The 18,298-nt window shown below is 48.4% G+C and overlaps 1 protein-coding gene across 1 annotated transcript in view; it reads right to left on the reverse strand.

The window, feature by feature from the left end:
- Positions 1–17,892, reverse strand: part of SLC25A43 (solute carrier family 25 member 43) — a 165,505-nt gene extending 147,613 nt beyond the window's left edge. The window contains exon 1 of the mRNA XM_063937347.1: positions 17,552–17,892. Within this exon, the coding sequence (XP_063793417.1) occupies positions 17,552–17,823 (272 nt within the window). The 5' untranslated portion in view covers positions 17,824–17,892. The remainder of the gene's footprint in view (positions 1–17,551) is intronic.
- Positions 17,893–18,298: the final 406 nt, after the last annotated feature.

Below are 18,298 nucleotides of genomic sequence, written 5' to 3' on the forward strand. Positions count from 1 at the left end.
TGAACCCGACCAAGTAGCTGCTCAGCACAGCTGTAATTCCGAGACACCTCGGGCAGCCACCCAAGAAGAGCCCACCTTCCTAGTGGAATGGGCCTTTACCGAATTTGGTACCGGCAATCCAGCCGTAGAATGAGCCTGCTGAATCGTGTTACAGATCCAGCGGGCAATAGTCTGCTTAGAAGCAGGGGCGCCAACCTTGTTGGCTGCATACAGGACAAACAGTGCCTCTGTTTTCCTAACCCGAGCCGTTCTGGCTACATAACCTTTTAATGCCCTGACTACATCAAGAGACTTGGAATCCTCCCAGTCCCCCGTAGCCACAGGCACCACAATAGGTTGGTTCATATGAAACGATGAAACCACCTTAGGCAGAAATTGAGGACGAGTCCTCAACTCTGCTCTATCCACATGGAAAATCAGATAGGGGCTTTTGTGAGACAAAGCCGCCAATTCGGACACGCGCCTCGCAGATGCCAAGGCTAAAAACATGACCACTTTCCAAGTGAGAAATTTCAACTCAACTGTTTGAAGAGGTTCAAACCAGTGTGATTTAAGGAACTGTAACACCACGTTAAGGTCCCATGGTGCCACTGGGGGCACAAAAAAAGGCTGGATGTGCAGCACTCCCTTTACAAAAGTCTGGACTTCTGGGAGAGAAGCCAATTCCTTCTGAAAGAATATAGATAGGGACGAAATCTGTACCCTAATGGAGCCTAACTTCAGGCCCATATCCACTCCTGTCTGTAGAAAGTGGAGAAACCGGCCCAGGTGGAAATCTTCCGTAGGAGCATTCTTGGCTTCACACCAAGAAACATACTTCCTCCAGATATGGTGATAATGTTTCGCCGTCACCTCCTTCCTAGCCCTTATCAGAGTAGGGATGACTTCCTGCGGAATACCTTTCCCAGCTAGGATTCGGTGTTCAACCGCCATGCCGTCAAACGTAACCGCGGTAAGTTTTGGAACACGCAGAGCCCCTGCTGCAACAGGTCCTCCCTGAGAGGAAGAGGCCATGGATCTTCTGTGAGCATCTCCTGAAGATCTGAATACCAGGCCCTTCGAGGCCAATCTGGAACAATGAGTATTGTCTGTACTCTTTTTCTTCTTATGATTCTCAATATTTTGGAGATGAGAGGAAGAGGAGGGAATACATAGACCGACTGAAACACCCATGGTGTCACTAGGGCGTCTACCGCTACTGCCTGAGGGTCCCTTGACCTGGCACAATACCTCCGAAGCTTCTTTTTGAAGACTTGTTATCTCTACAAAAACTTCTTGATGAAGTCCCCACTCTCCTGGATGGAGATCGTGTCTGCTGAGGAAGTCTGCTTCCCAGTTGTCCACTCCCGGAATGAAGACTGCTGACAGAGCGCTTACGTGATTTTCCACCCAGCGCAGAATCCTTGTGGCTTCCGCCATTGCCACTCTGCTCCTTGTCCCGCCTTGGCGGTTTACATGAGCCACGGCTGTGACGTTGTCTGATTGAATCAGAACCAGTAGGTCGCGAAGAAGATTCTCCGCTTGTCGTAGGCCGTTGTATATGGCCCTTAATTCCAGTATGTTGATGTGTAGACAAGCCTCCTGGCTTGACCATGTTCCCTGAAAATGTCTTCCTTGTGTGACTGCTCCCCATCCTCGGAGGCTCGCGTCCGTGGTCACCAGAACCAAGTCTTGAATGCCGAACCTGCGACCCTCTAGAAGGTGAGCACTCTGCAGCCACCACAGGAGAGACACCCTGGCCCTGGGGGACAGGCATATTTTCTGATGAATTTGAAGATGGGACCCGGACCACTTGTCCAGAAGGTCCCACTGGAATGTCCTCGCATGAAACCTGCCGTAGGGGATGGCCTCGTAGGTCGCCACCATTTTTCCCAGTACTCGAGTGCATTGATGGACTGACACTCTTTTCGGTTTTAACAGGTCTCTGAACATGTTCTTGAGTTCCTGGGCTTTTTCCATCGGGAGAAAAACCCTCTTTTGTTCTGTGTCCAGAATCATGCCTAAAAAAGATAGCCGAGTCGTTGGAACCAACTGTGACTTTGGTAGATTCAGAATCCAGCCATGTTGCTGCAGCACTCTCAGGGAGAGCGCCACGCTTTTCAGCAACTGATCTCTCGATCTCGCTTTTATCAGGAGATCGTCCAAGTACGGGATAATTGTGACTCCCTGCCTGCGCAGGAGCAACATCATTTCCGCCATTACCTTGGTGAAAATCCTCGGGGCCGTGGAAAGCCCAAACGGCAGCGTCTGAAACTGGTAATGACAGTCCTGTACAGCGAATCTCAGGTACGCCTGATGAGGGGGATATATGGGGACATGAAGGTATGCATCCTTTATGTCTAGTGACACCATAAAATCCCCCCTTTCCAGGCTGGAGATAACCGCCCGGAGCGATTCCTTCTTGAATTTGAACTTTTTCAAGTACAGGTTTAGGGATTTTAGATTTAGAATGGGCCTGACTGAGCCATCCGGTTTCGGAACCACAAACAGGGTTGAATAGTACCCCTTCCCCTGTTGAACTAGGGGAACCTTGACAATCACTTGCTGTTGATACAGCTTTTGAATTGCAGCTAAAACTATCTCCCTCTCTGGGGGAGAAGCTGGTAAAGCCGATTTGAAAAATCGTCGCGGAGGCACCTCTTCGAATTCCAGCTTGTATCCTTGGGATACAATTTCCATCGCCCAAGGATCCACGTCTGATTGAACCTAGACGTGGCTGAAGAGTCGAAGACGTGCCCCCACCGGGGCGGACTCCCTCAGTGGAGCCCCAGCGTTATGCGGTGGATTTAGTAGAAGCCGGGGAGGACTTCTGCTCCTGGGAACTAGCCGTAGCAGGCATTCTTTTCCCTCTACCCTTCCCTCTGGCGAGGAAGGAAGAGCCCCGACCTCTTCTGGACTTATGCGACCGAAAGGACTGCATCTGATGTTGTGGTGTTTTCTTTTGCTGTGGGGGAACATAAGGTAAAAAAGTAGATTTACCCGCGGTAGCTGAGGAAACCAGGTCCGCGAGACCTTCCCCAAATAAAACCTCACCCTTGTAAGGCAAAACTTCCATATGTCTCTTTGAGTCGGCATCACCCATCCATTGGCGGGTCCACAGGGCTCGCCTAGCAGAAATCGCCATGGCGTTGGCTCTCGAAGCTAGCAGCCCAACGTCTCTCTGAGCGTCTCTCATATATAGGACTGCGTCTTTAATGTGACCTAAGGTCAATAAAATGGTATCAATGTCAGCTGACAAGGTATCTGTCCACGCTGCTACAGCGCTACAAACCCAAGCCGACGCTATTGCCGGTCTGAGCAAGGCAGCCGTATGTGTATAGATTGATTTTAAGGTAGTCTACTGTCTGCGATCAGCAGGATCCTTGAGGGCCGCCGTGTCTGGAGACGGTAGCGCCACCTTTTTGGACAAGCGCGTTAAAGCCTTGTCCACCTTGGGTGAGGATTCCCACCGTAACCTGTCCTGTGCCGGGAAAGGATACGCCATAAGAATTCTCTTGGGAATCTGCAGTTTCTTGTCTGGAGTTTCCCAAGCTTTTTCACATAACTCATTCAGCTCATGAGATGGGGAAAGGTTACCTCAGGTTTCTTTTCCTTAAACATGCATACCCTCGTGTCAGGGACAGAGGGGTCATCTGTGATATGCAAAACATCTTTTATTGCAATAATCATATAATGAATACTTTTGGCCACCCTTGGGTGTAACCTCGCCTCATCGTAGTAGACACTGGAGTCAGAATCCGTGTCGGTATCAGTGTCTGCTACTTGGGACAGTGGACGTTTCTGAGACCCTGAAGGGCCCTGTGACACAGTCAAAGCCATGGATTGACTCCCTGTTCTATCCCTGGACTCTGCTTTGTCCAATCTCTTATGTAATAAAGACACATTTGCATTTAAAACATTCCACATATCCAACCAATCAGGTGTCGGCGTTGCCGACGGAGACACCATAATTATCTGCTCCACCTCCTCCTTAGATGAGCCTTCCGCTTCAGACATGCTGACACACACGTACCAACACCCCCACACACTCAGGGATATATCTATATGGAGACAGCCCCCCAATAAGGCCCTTTGGAGAGACAGAGAGAGAGTATGCCAGCACACACCCAGCGCCACCGGACACTGGAATAAAATCCCAGTAGTACAGCGCTTTTATATAAATATATATAATTACACCCACTGCGCCAATTAAATGTGCCCCCCCCCTCTTTTTTGCCCTCTGTAACCGTGTTCAGCAGGGGAGAGTCTGGGGAGCCAGCTTCTCTGCAGTGTACTGTGGAGAAAATGGCACTGGTTAGTGCTGGAGGATCAAGCTCCGCCCCCTCAGCGGCGGGCTTCGGTCCCGCTCAAATTATTTATACTGGCGGGTTTTTTTTAATATACCGCCTCCGCCGTATCTAATCTCTATGCCAGTGTCCCTTGAGGTTAATATTGCTGCCCAGGGCGCCCCCCCCCCCCCCTGCGCCCTGCACCCTTACAGTGCCCGCTGTGTGTGTATGTGTGGGAGCAATGGCGCGCAGCGTTACCGCTGCACGTTACCTCAGTGAAGATCTAAAGTCTTCTGCCGCCTTTGAAGTCTTCTTTCTTCTTAATACTCACCCGGCTTCAATCTTCCGGCTCTGTGAGGAGGACAGCGGCGCGGCTCCGGGACGAACGGCGAGGGTGAGACCTGCGTTCTGACCCTCTGGAGCTAATGGTGTCCAGTAGCCTAAGAAGCAGAGCCTATCATTTAAGTAGGTCTGCTTCTCTCCCCTCAGTCCCACGAAGCAGGGAGCCTGTTGCCAGCAGTGCTCCCTGAAAATAAAAAACCTAACAAAAGTCTTACTTTCAGAGAAACTCAGGAGAGCTCCCTGTAGTGCACCCAGTCTCCTCTGGGCACAGGATCTAACTGAGGTCTGGAGGAGGGGCATAGAGGGAGGGGCCAGTGCACACCCATTCTAAAGTCTTTAGAGTGCCCATGTCTCCTGCAGAGCCAGTCTATACCCCATGGTCCTTACGGAGTCCCCAGCATCCTCTAGGACGTAAGAGAAATTGGTAATACCGCACCGATCTATCGAATATCTAATAAATATTGGAACCAATGATGGACAATATAAGAGAGAGCCCCTGATTTTTGTCAAATTGGTGGTGTGTCAGTGGGTAAATAGTATAATAATATAAACAGAAAAGAAAAAGACGACTCTTGTGTGGGCGCACTCTTGAAACTAGTTTGAAGTGGTAAGGTCAGAATTAAGATTAAAATCAGTAAGCTTTTTCTCCGTCCACTTTATCTCCATCCAAAACTTAGTAAACAGACCCCTACATTCTGTTTCTCTGGCAGTATCTCCAGACAGTGGTTGTGTAATAATAAGAATTTACTTACCGATAATTCTATTTCTCGTAGTCCGTAGTGGATGCTGGGGACTCCGTAAGGACCATGGGGAATAGCGGCTCCGCAGGAGACTGGGCACAAAAGTAAAGCTTTAGAACTACCTGGTGTGCACTGGCTCCTCCCCCTATGACCCTCCTCCAAGCCTCAGTTAGGATACTGTGCCCAGACGAGCATACACAATAAGGAAGGATTTTGAATCCCGGGTAAGACTCATACCAGCCACACCAATCACACCGTATAACTCGTGATCTAAACCCACTTAACAGCATGATAACAGAGGAGCCTCTAGAAAAGATGGCTCACTACAGCAATAACCCGATTTTTTTTTGGTAACAATAACTATGTACCAGTATTGCAGACAATCCGCACTTGGGATGGGCGCCCAGCATCCACTACGGACTACGAGAAATAGAATTATCGGTAAGTAAATTCTTATTTTCTCTAACGTCCTAAGTGGATGCTGGGGACTCCGTAAGGACCATGGGGATCATACCAAAGCTCCCAAACGGGCGGGAGAGTGCGGATGACTCTGCAGCACCAAATGAGAGAACTCCAGGTCCTCCTCAGCCAGGGTATCAATTTTGTAGAATTTTACAAACGTATTTGCTCCTGACCAAGTAGCTGCTCGGCAAAGTTGTAAAGCCGAGACCCCTCGGGCAGCCGCCCAAGATGAGCCCACCTTCCTTGTGGAGTGGGCATTTACAGATTTTTGGCTGTGGCAGGCCTGCCACAGAATGTGCAAGCTGAATTGTACTACAAATCCAACGAGCAATAGTCTGCTTAGAAGCAGGAGCACCCAGCTTGTTGGGTGCATACAGGATAAACAGCGAGTCAGATTTTCTGACTCCAGCCGTCCTGGAAACATATATTTTCAGGGCCCTGACAACGTCTAGCAACTTGGAGTCCTCCAAGTCCCTAGTAGCCGCAGGCACCACAATAGGTTGGTTCAGGTGAAACGCTGAAACCACCTTAGGGAGAAACTGAGGACGAGTCCTCAATTCCGCCCTGTCCGAATGGAAAATCAGATAAGGGCTTTTACAGGATAAAGCCGCCAATTCTGACACGCGCCTGGCCCAGGCCAGGGCCAACAGCATGACCACTTTTCATGTGAGATATTTTAACTCCACAGATTTAAGTGGTTCAAACTTGACAGGGCCGAAATTTGAACCTTAATGGACCCCAATTTCAGGCCCATAGACACTCCTGTTTGCAGGAAATGTAGGAATCGACCCAGTTGAATTTCCTCCGTCGGGCCTTACTGGCCTCGCACCACGCAACATATTTTCTCCAAATGCGGTGATAATGTTTTGCGGTTACATCCTTCCTGGCTTTGATCAGGATAGGGATGACTTCATCCGGAATGCCTTTTTTCCTTCAGGATCCGGCGTTCAACCGCCATGCCGTCAAACGCAGCCGCGGTAAGTCTTGGAACAGACAGGGTCCTTGCTGGAGCAGGTCCCTTCTTAGAGGTAGAGGCCACGGATCCTCCGTGAGCATCTCTTGAAGTTCCGGTTACCAAGTCCTTCTTGGCCAATCCGGAGCCACGAATATAGTGCTTACTCCTCTCCATCTTATCAATCTCAGTACCTTGGGTATGAGAGGCAGAGGAGGGAACACATACACTGACTGGTACACCCACGGTGTTACCAGAGCGTCTACAGCTATTGCCTGAGGGTCCCTTGACCTGGCGCAATACCTGTCGAGTTTTTCCCAACGGTTTATAATCATGTGGAAGACTTCTGGGTAAAGTCTCCACTCTCCCGGGTGGAGGTCGTGTCTGCTGAGGAAGTCTGCTTCCCAGTTGTCCACTCCCGGAATGAATACTGCTGACAGTGCTATCACATGATTTTCCGCCCAGCGAAGAATCCTTGCAGCTTCTGCCATTGCCCTCCTGCTTCTTGTGCCACCCTGTCTGTTTACGTGGGTGACTGGCGTGATGTTGTCCGACTGGATCAACACCGGCTGACCTTGAAGCAGAGGTCTTGCTAAGCTTAGAGCATTGTAAATGGCCCTTAGCTTCAGGATATTTATGTGAAGTGATGTCTCCAGGCTTGACCATAAGCCCTGGAAATTCCTTCCCTGTGTGACTGCTCCCCAGCCTCGCAGGCTGGCATCCGTGGTCACCAGGACCCAGTCCTGAATGCCGAATCTGCGGCCCTCTAGAAGATGAGCACTCTGCAACCACCACAGGAGGGACACCCTTGTCCTTGGTGACAGGGTTATCCGCTGATGCATCTGAAGATGCGACCCGGACCATTTGTCCAGCAGGTCCCACTGGAAAGTTCTTGCGTGGAATCTGCCGAATGGGATTGCTTCGTAGGAAGCCACCATTTTACCCAGAACCCTTGTGCATTGATGCACTGAGAGTTGGCTCGGTTTTAGGAGGTTCCTGACTAGCTCGGATAACTCCCTGGCTTTCTCCTCCGGGAGAAACACCTTTTCCTGGACTGTGTCCAGGATCATCCCTAGGAACAGAAGACGAGTCGTCGGAACCAGCTGCGATTTTGGAATATTGAGAATCCAATCGTGCTGCCGCGACACTACCTGAGATAGTGCTACACCGACCTCCAACTGTTCCCTGGATCTTACCCTTATCAGGGAATCGTCCAAGTAAGGGATAACTAAAATTCCCTTCCTTCGAAGGAATATCATCATTTCGGCCATTACCTTGGTAAAGACCCGGGGTGCCGTGGACCATCCATACGGCAGCGTCTGAACTGATAGTGACAGTTCTGTACCATAAACCTGAGGTACCCTTGGTGAGAAGGGTAAATTGGGACATGAAGGTAAGCATCCTTGATGTCCCGAGACATCATGTAGTCCCCTTCTTCCAGGTTCGCAATCACTGCTCTGAGTGACTCAATCTTGAATTTGAACCTCTGTATGTAAGTGTTCAAAGATTTTAGATTTAGAATCGGTCTCACCGAGCCGTCCGGCTTCGGTACCACAACAGTGTGGAATAATACCCCGTTCCCTGTTGCAGGAGGGGTACCTTGATTATCACCTGCTGGGAATACAGCTTGTGAATGGCTTCCAAAACTGTCTCCCTGTCAGAAGGAGACATCGGTAAAGCCGACTTTAGGAAACGGCGAGGGGGAGACGTCTCGAATTCCAATTTGTACCCCTGAGATATCACCTGAAGGATCCAGGGGTCTACTTGCGAGTGAGCCCACTGCGCGCTGAAATTCATTGAGACGGGCCCCCCACCGTGCCTGATTCTGCTTGTAAAGCCCCAGCGTCATACTGAGGGCTTGGCAGAGGCGGGAGAGGGCTTCTGTTCCTGGGAACTGGCTGATTTCTGCAGCCTTTTTCCTCTCCCTCTGTCACGGGGCAGAAATGAGGAACCTTTTGCCCGCTTGTCCACGAAAAGACTGCGCTTGATAATACGGCGTCTTCTCATGTTGAGAGGCGACCTGGGGTACAAACGTGGATTTCCCAGCTGTTGCCGTGGCCACCAGGTCTGAAAGACCGACCCCAAATAACTCCTCCCCTTAATAAGGCAATACTTCCAAATGCCGTTTGGAATCCGCATCACCTGACCACTGTCGTGTCCATAACCCTCTACTGGTAGAAATGGACAACGCACTTAGACTTGATGCCAGTCGGCAAATATTCCGCTGTGCATCACGCATATGTAGAAATGCATCTTTCAAATGCTCTATAGGCAATAATATACTGTCCCTATCTAGGGTATCAATATTTTCAGTCAGGGAATCCGACCACGCCAACCCAGCACTGCACATCCAGGCTGAGGCGATTGCTGGTCGCAGTATAACACCAGTATGTGTGTAAATACATTTTAGGATACCCTCCTGCTTTCTATCAGCAGGATCCTTAAGGGCGGCCATCTCAGGAGAGGGTAGAGCCCTTGTTCTTACAAGCGTGTGAGCGCTTTATCCACCCTAGGGGGTGTTTCCCAACGCACCCTAACCTCTGGCGGGAAAGGATATAATGCCAATAACATTTTAGAAATTATCAGTTGTTATCGGGGGAAACCCACGCATCATCACACACCTCATTTAATTTCTCAGATTCAGGAAAACTACAGGTAGTTTTTCCTCATCGAACATAATACCCCTTTTTGGTGGTACTCGTATTATCAGAAATGTGTAAAACATTTTTCATTGCCTCAATCATGTAACGTGTGGCCCTACTGGAAGTCACATTTGTCTCTTCACCGTCGACACTGGAGTCAGTATCCGTGTCGGCGTCTATATCTGCCATCTGAGGTAACGGGCGCTTTAGAGCCCCTGACGGCCTATGAGACGTCTGGACAGGCACAAGCTGAGTAGCCGGCTGTCTCATGTCAACCACTGTCTTTTATACAGAGCTGACACTGTCACGTAATTCCTTCCAACAGTTCATCCACTCAGGTGTCGACCCCCTAGGGGGTGACATCACTATTACAGGCAATCTGCTCCGTCTCCACATCATTTTTCTCCTCATACATGTCGACACAAATGTACCGACACACAGCACACACACAGGGAATGCTCTGATAGAGGACAGGACCCCACTAGCCCTTTGGGGAGACAGAGGGAGAGTTTGCCAGCACACACCAGAGCGCTATATATATACAGGGATAACCTTATATAAGTGTTTTTCCCCTTATAGCTGCTGTATTGTTAATACTGCGCCTAATTAGTGCCTCCCTCTCTTTTTTAACCCTTTCTGTAGTGTAGTGACTGCAGGGGAGAGCCAGGGGAGCTTCCCTCCAACTGAGCTGTGAGGGAAAATGGCGCCAGTGTGCTGAGGAGATAGGCTCCGCCCCTTTTTCGCGGACTTTTCTCCTGCTTTTTTATGGATTCTGGCAGGGGTTAAAATTCATCCATATAGCCCTGGGGGCTATATGTGATGTATTTTCGCCAGCCAAGGTGTTTTTATTGCTGCTCAGGGCGGCCCCCCCTAGCGCCCTGCACCCTCAGTGACCGAAGTGTGAAGTGTGCTGAGGAGCAATGGTGCACAGCTGCAGTGCTGTGCGCTACCTTGGTGAAGACAGGACGTCTTCTGCCGCCGATTTTCCGGACCTCTTCTGTCTTCTGGCTCTGTAAGGGGGCCGGCGGCGCGGCTCTGGGACCCATCCATGGCTGGGCCTGTGATCGTCCCTCTGGAGCTAATGTCCAGTAGCCTAAGAAGCCCAATCCACTCTGCACGCAGGTGAGTTCGCTTCTTCTCCCCTTAGTCCCTCAAAGCAGTGAGCCTGTTGCCAGCAGGTCTCACTGAAAATAAAAAACCTAAAACTAAACTTTTCACTAAGCAGCTCAGGAGAGCCACCTAGTGTGCACCCTTCTCGTTCGGGCACAAAAATCTAACTGAGGCTTGGAGGAGGGTCATAGGGGGAGGAGCCAATGCACACCAGGTAGTTCTAAAGCTTTACTTTTGTGCCCAGTCTCCTGCGGAGCCGCTATTCCCCATGGTCCTTACGGAGTCCCCAGCATCCACTTAGGACGTTAGAGAAAAGCAGAATTCCACTAAAAGGCTGGGTATGCGCCATAGGGGAAATAATTGCCATGTGTTCTGTATGTGGCCGCCTATGCAGAGAATCTCAGTCTCAGAAATCCTTCATCTGAGCCCACTGTACCTGGCCAGACAATATTTACCTGACAAAACAGGTAAACTGGGAACTGTCCCAGTGGTGCAGTCTTCCTCAATCTCCTCTATGTCCTCTTTTAGATCCTCCTCCTTACATGACCACCACAACACAGGCGTCTCTGGCGGGCTGGGGAGGATTCTCTCATGGAAAGGCATCTGAGGAATCAGTTCTACACATAAATCTGACTATGAGATGCAAAACTGGCACTATGGCCTTAATCAACAATCACATTCAAGGTGTCCCCATCCAGCTGTGTATGGACAACATGAAAATACATCAACAGGATATCGCTATGCGGCGTAGCATAGCGGATTAGAGATTATTCCCTAATAGCAGCATACTTACCTAGAGAACTGAATAAATGTCACATTATACTGACAGCAGATTTCTCTAAACAAGGTGTAATTAAAAAGCACCATCTTTCAGAAGCTGGTACATACCTTCCAAATTCAAAAAGTGGACTTCTTGACCAACCCTTCAACTGCACAGATCCTTGCTTTGTTAGTTACCAAAAGGAAGCATGGAAGATGCACATCCCTAGGATGTTCTTCCTCCAGCACAAAATCAGGGAAAAACAGGTATCACAAACTATTCTATAACTGTTGTACAAAATGTGGCCATCCAGCCATCTGCACAAGGGTCCTAATACCGGGTGTGGTTCGTTTTATCGACAGTATCTAGGTCGACAATGTTTAGGTCGACCACTATAGGTCGACAGTCACTAGGTCGACATGGATGGAAGGTCGACAGGGTTTCTAGGTCGACATGTGCTAGGTCGACAGGTCTAAAGGTCGACATGAGGTTTTGGGGGTTTTTTTGTGTCGTTTTCTTCGTAAAGTGACCGGGATCCCAAATTAGTGCACCGCGTCCCCTCGGATGGCTCGCTTCGCTCGCCATGCTTCGGGCATGGTGCCTTCGCTCCGCTACCGCTTCGCTCGGCACACTTTACCGTTCCAATCGTAGTCCACGTGGATCGTTAAGTATGAAAAAATACCAAAAAAAAAAAGAATGTGAAAAACTCATGTCGACCTTTAGACCTGTCGACCTTCCATCCATGTCGACCTAGTGACTGTCGACCTATAGTGGTCGACCTAAACATTGTCGACCTAGACACTGTCGATCTTCAGACCGGATCCCCCTAATACCAGTTACCATACATTACATTCCTTGACTTACAGTGTTCCATTTCTTTTTGCCCCTGCTGCTGTCTGTTATCTTTTCAATTTTACAATGGTGCCTTTCTGCATCTTCATGAACTATAGTTCAGTAAACATTTATCATGTATTACAAAACAGGTGTGTCATTTGTGTTTTTCCTTATTCTGGTACACCATCTCTGTTCCTTCCTTCGTTTTTGGAAAAGTTGTCTAGGTCTGAATTGCCAGCTAATATCAGGAAAGGGCAGGAAAACCGTATCTAAAGAATTATGGTTTGTTAGCAAACCAAAATAGCAAACTAATGGGCAAAACCATGTGCACTGCAGGTGGGGCAGATATAACATGTGCAGAGAGAATTAGATTTTGGTGGGTAATATTGTTTCTGTGCATGGTAAATACTGGCTTCTTTACTTTTACACTGCAATTTAAATTTCACTTTGAACACACCCCACCCAAATCTAACTCTCTCTGCACATGTTACATCTGCCACACCTGCAGTGCAACATGGTTTTGCCCATTATTGTGTTTTTTTGGTTTGCTAACAAACTTGAATAAGTACCCATATGTACAGTCATGTGTGAAGTGTATGTACTATATTTAAAAAAATAATAAAGCCAATAAAAAAAGAATGCGTGTGACACACATTTGATTACTGTAATAAGACATTATGCTAATTGCTATCCGAGTAGGACGCAAGGAAACATAACTGTAATAGAATGACATTTATAACTGCCGGATGCGATGACAGTCAATCATGTGCAGATATAACTGCTCATTGTGGGGGCGATGTTGTGCTGGAAATGAAGTGTTCTTTGTTTTAGAACTAAACACTTTGACCAATCGTTTATATTCAAATCAGAAAATACAACTTTACAGAACCACTAAACCTAACATGTGAAATGTCCATGTATAAAGCAAGAAACTAAAGTGTAACTATCATTTCTATCCCACTTGTAAGACATTTGTGGTTACATTATTACTATGCAAGCCAGGAATAGACAACCTGTGGCACTCCAGCTGCTGTGGAACTACATATCCCAAAATGCCATGCCACCGTTTTGCTGAGATGAATGCACAAGAAACCTGTTTGTGATCATGTATGTGTATACAACATTATTACCAAGAAGCAGCAATTATTTTCTCCCCCCTCCACTTCAGATAAGAGCTCCCATGTCTGTATATTAATATACATTTATGTCCATGAATTGTGGGTTTACCTACTCATTAAAGCAGACAGCCACCCCACTTTTTCTCATCTGTTCTCATACACGGGCAGTACGGATGGTGTAGTTATTAGCATTACTGCCTCACAGCACTGAGGTCATGGGTTCGATTTCCACCATGGCCCTAACTGTGCGGAGTTTGTATATTTTTCCCGTACTTGCGTTGGTTTCCTCCGGGTTCTCCGGTTTCCTCCCACAATCCAAAAATATACTGGCAGGTTAATTGGCTTCCAAGAAAATTAACTCTAGCGTGAATGTGACTGCGTGTATATGAGATAGGGAATATAGATTGTAAGCTCCACTGGGGCAGGGACTGATGTGAATGGCCACTGCAGAATATGTGTGCGCTATATAAATAATTGGTAATAAATAATGGTAATAAAATACACTTATTACCAGTATGAACCTGGTAATAAATGTATGAGATTATAATACAATCTCTATACACCATGGTTTTGCCAATACACTAGCAGGGCATAATTGGTTGTTTCACAATTTGGTCAGGCAGGTTTCAGGTTTACGTGATTAATGTCGCAAATAATTTTTCGGGGTTTTACGGGAAGAAAAACAAATGACATTGGTGCAGGCCTAATTTCCATTATTAGTAGATTCCTCTGCAAACTAGAAGTGCGCCCAGGTGTGTGGAGAGGTGCAAGAATCTGAAGAGTCCTCTGCTAAAGTGTTAGAATCACATCAATATTCCTAACACTCTAGAATCATGTCTTTTATAACAGAAAACTTTCAACATTTGAAAAACACTTCTCAGTGTGTTCTCGTTTATGATTTAATTAGGAGCTTAGCATGTCGACGTTAATCTTTTGAACACTGATGAAATGGCGACATGCTCTGAATGTCAACAAAATAGTGGGTCCCGATGGTGCAGCAATAACTAGCCTTGGATTAGGTCAGTCAGTTGCAGCGGTATCTTCCGGGTCTAGAGGTGTCAGGCTGTGTCATCTGATCCAGTGGTGAGTATGCTAACCCCTATCCCTAACCTACGGCCTGATTCAGGTTGGATTGCAAATTCTGCTAAGTAGAAGAATTTGCAATCCATGTGAACGCATGCTGGGGGCCGGCCATCGCAGGGCAAGGCCATCCAGCATGCTGACCGCCCCCTCCCCCCTTGACGAAGCAGAAATTATGATTGCTGCGCCGAGGCCCGCCGCCATCTTTCTGATTGCGGCGGCTGCGTGTGACGTCAAGCAGCCGCAGCGTTCATGCCCACGCCATGCCCCCCATTTCCACTCCACTGCCACCATTTTGCAGGCTCCACCCCCGCAACGCTCCATCTCCGCCTAGGAAACGGAGCTTTGCCGCCACCCCGCCCACGCCTTAGATGCGCCCGCTTCCTTTTTGTAATTTTTGCGGTTGGATCGCTTATTGCGATCCAACCTGAATCAGCCCCTTAACCCTCTCCCTGCATCACAAACCTAACCCAGGCATTCTGCAGTATGTCAGACATTATGAATCTCGATATGGTGACCGCTATCTTAAATTAGTTATAAGCAAAATGCCTGCAATTAAAAGTATAGGGAAACTCCACCAGTTGTGAGCTGGAGTGCACAGAGAGATCGATTACAATACTCTTGATGGGGGCACTTTATCTCCCCCCCACTGCAGTCCAATCTTGCTGGTTTTTATACGCAGCCATATAGGGATAAAACAAAAAATAATCAGGTCTGGAGCTACATCAGGGGCTGCTTACTCGCATTGACTCATGGGCCTTTCACACAGAGCAGAGAACATGGGTTATTGCGGGGGTAAGCCAGCGTGACCCGGGTCTAGGCACGGTGTAAAAGGGATGACCTAGGTATTGCATTCCGGGTCTGCTACATGTGTTGTGACCGGGTTATTAATTGATGACCCGGGACATGCTTGAAAGGCCACTGATTGGCTGGCTGAGGAGCGCTTGGAGATTACATCATCTCCAATCGTCCTGTGTGAGTAGCGAGGACCTGGGTCCCGGCGGCAGTGTCAAAGTAGTTGAAAGTAGTTCGTATAGCTGAATCCCCGGCTCCAACGCGTGTTAAGTATTCCGGGTAGGACGAGTGTCAGCGCTTCAGAGTGAAAGGGGTATAATTCAGTGGTTCTCAAACTTTTGGTCCTCAGATCCCAAAGAGTTGACATTTTCCAGGTCACCTAGCATACACACAGGGTGTACTATCAACTGTCACATTTTAATTATCGACAGGTGATCTGGAAAACATGAACTGTTTGGAGTCATGAGGACAGAGTTTGAGCACCACTGGTCTAATTGATTTTAATCCCATAAAGTCTAAGGCAGGCATTCCCAAGCGCGGACCTCAAGGCACACTAACAGTCCAGGTTTTAGTGATATCCATGCTTGAACACAGGTGACTTCATCATAAGCTTTCCATACCATCCCTTTAAACCGAGATGCTCATGAATTACGCAAATTCTGTGGCTGGCGGACTTCGAGACTGCATTTCACTGATTTTAATCAGCCGAAAGACCTGAGTAATACATAAGCGTCCCAGTTTAAACGGATGGTATAGTAATCCTACTTAATCGGTACCTCAGTTATTTTGATTTAACTATCTGTGCTGAAGCCTGGATATCACTAAAACCTTCACTGTTAGGGGGGTATCCAATTATCTGTGGTCAATGACCATGGGTAATTGTATTGCCAGGGGCTATCCTATTAGCTCCGGTGTGGTGCACTCCTCCCCCAATGTTGACATTTATCGCAGATTATCCTTCGGGGGCTGCATAATCTGCCATAACTGGGTTGCAGGAGCAGCGATAACACATGGGATTGGGGATTTAACACCAATCCCATGTGTTTTTGTGCGATCGTGGGTCTGTGAAAACAGCTTGTAATACGATACTGCGATAATGACATTTGGTCATTAATCGTGATTTCCGTCCGTTTTCACCCGCTGAAAACAGATCAGCACTAATTGGATACCCCCTATGTGTGCCTTGAGGACTGAGGTTGGAAATACCTGATCTATCGTGTTACCTGATCTATCGTGTTGATTCAATTAAATGTATAGGGGCTGAGTTGCCATTGCAACGACAACCTCATCTCGTTCTGGCCAAAAATCTGAGAGTCAGCAGCTCCCATAAGTGCGGCATATAGCTACACTACTGGCATGGCTATGCAAGAAAGCCCCTCTACAAATGCACTTTTTCACCACTATCTCATTCCCATTCTTGTTATCACTCATTATGAATGCTAAATTGTGCACCAGCCAATCAGCTCCTGTCATTTTGAAGCACATAATTGGCTGGAGCACCCTCAATTTACACCCTTATTGGTTCTATGAATCTAGAGATCTACTTTAATGCACAATTATTTCCATAGCGTGCAGCAGCACTCATAATGCAGTGTCATGTGTCAGTAGCATCTCTCAATAGATCTGACAAAGCAAGTGGTAACATAACTGTCTGCCCACATCATCAGGATGACAGCCTGCATGCAGAGTGCAGACTGGCAGGGGCATGGTTTCATCATGGTTGATTCTATTTCGGAGTGGGAGAAGGGACCTTGTGACGTATCTAGGGGAGGAGACACGTCACCAGGGGGAGGAGCTACGGGCGAACAGGGTACCCGAAAAGTACCCTCGCGGGCTCGGTTGCTCGCTCCGCTTCGCTCGCCACCTGATTACTAAAGGTAATAGTTGGTGGCGTGGATATTAGAGGAACTATCCCGCTGGCCTAGCTCCTCCCCCTTGTGTTGTGACTCCTCCCCCAGACGGAAAAGGTCCTTTAGCCCACTTGATTCTAGCATCTACCGTTTCATCATGGTGGGAGGGTGACCTCTTCCTCATATGACCCAGCTCCTCAGATCTGGATTGGAAGAGAGAAAGGTGTCCTGACTCCTGATCCTCCCTCCCTGGCACAGTCATGTAACCTGCAGTAACCCAGTGTGGCTGGCAGCATAGACAGGACTGACAAATAATAAACACTTCCCTATAATACATTGCGGGGGGATGGGGTTCTCCGAATCAGTCAAGTAGAAATGACAGTTCTGCAGTCTCTGACTCTAGGCTGCGCATGCAGGACACCAGCGCGCGGCTGACAATGCAATAAACAGCACTGGACCCTGCAGCGCCATGATTAGATCTGCTGCTGCTGCAGAAGCTCTTTAGAGCCCCAGCAATCTCCCCTGCAGCCATGTAGAAGATAACATAAGAGGTGATAGGTAGCAAGGTGAGCAGAGGCAGGGGCAGCGCAGTACTCACCTGTGGTAGGCTGATAGTTGCACCGCGCTGTAAGGGAACAGGCGCACACATGCTGTTAGGTTACCCTTCCAGAAAGCTCTCAGCCCCTCCGACTTGTACAGCACCCGGAACGTGCTCAGAAAGCCTTGCTTGGAGTGGAAAGTGCCCACTTGGGTGAGTACCTTCACCACATCCAGGGGAGCAGTGGCACTGCGGCTCAGCACCCCGGCTGTCCCCCCACATAGTGTGCTCTGCCAGGAGCTCAGCCTGGTGTCCCTCTGTAAACTTGTCATATACAGATTATGGCTATACAAAGAGCCAGGTCCTAGGCATGCAGTAGCATCATAGCGCCAGCCGGGGGCAGCAGCCGTGCTCATACAAGGACTACTCTACCTGTCAGTCACGGTCAAGTGCGCGTCTCTGATTAGTGGCCTCGGTTACAGGCTCCGCCCACTGTGCTGTATAGCAAACGGGAGATTTATAATCTATTCTGTCATCTGTTATAGAAGAAAAGGAGCAGATCTCCATCCACAGCTGTTATAGCAGCCTCCATGTCAGTTGCGTAACTAGAAATTTTTCTCCCCCAAGCCAAAAAATGATTTTAAATTATCTGCTCGTTGCCAGGTGTTTCATGCTCTTGGTTTCATGCCAGGGGTTTTCATGCTCAGGGTGTCATGCTCGTTGCCAGGGGTTTCATGCACTGGGTGTCATGCTCGTTGCCAGGGGTTTCATGCACTGGGTGTCATGCTCGTTGCCAGGGGTTTTCAT

The sequence above is a fragment of the Pseudophryne corroboree genome, chromosome 8, assembly GCF_028390025.1.
Source record: "Pseudophryne corroboree isolate aPseCor3 chromosome 8, aPseCor3.hap2, whole genome shotgun sequence".
Classification (NCBI taxonomy): Eukaryota; Metazoa; Chordata; class Amphibia; order Anura; family Myobatrachidae; genus Pseudophryne; species Pseudophryne corroboree.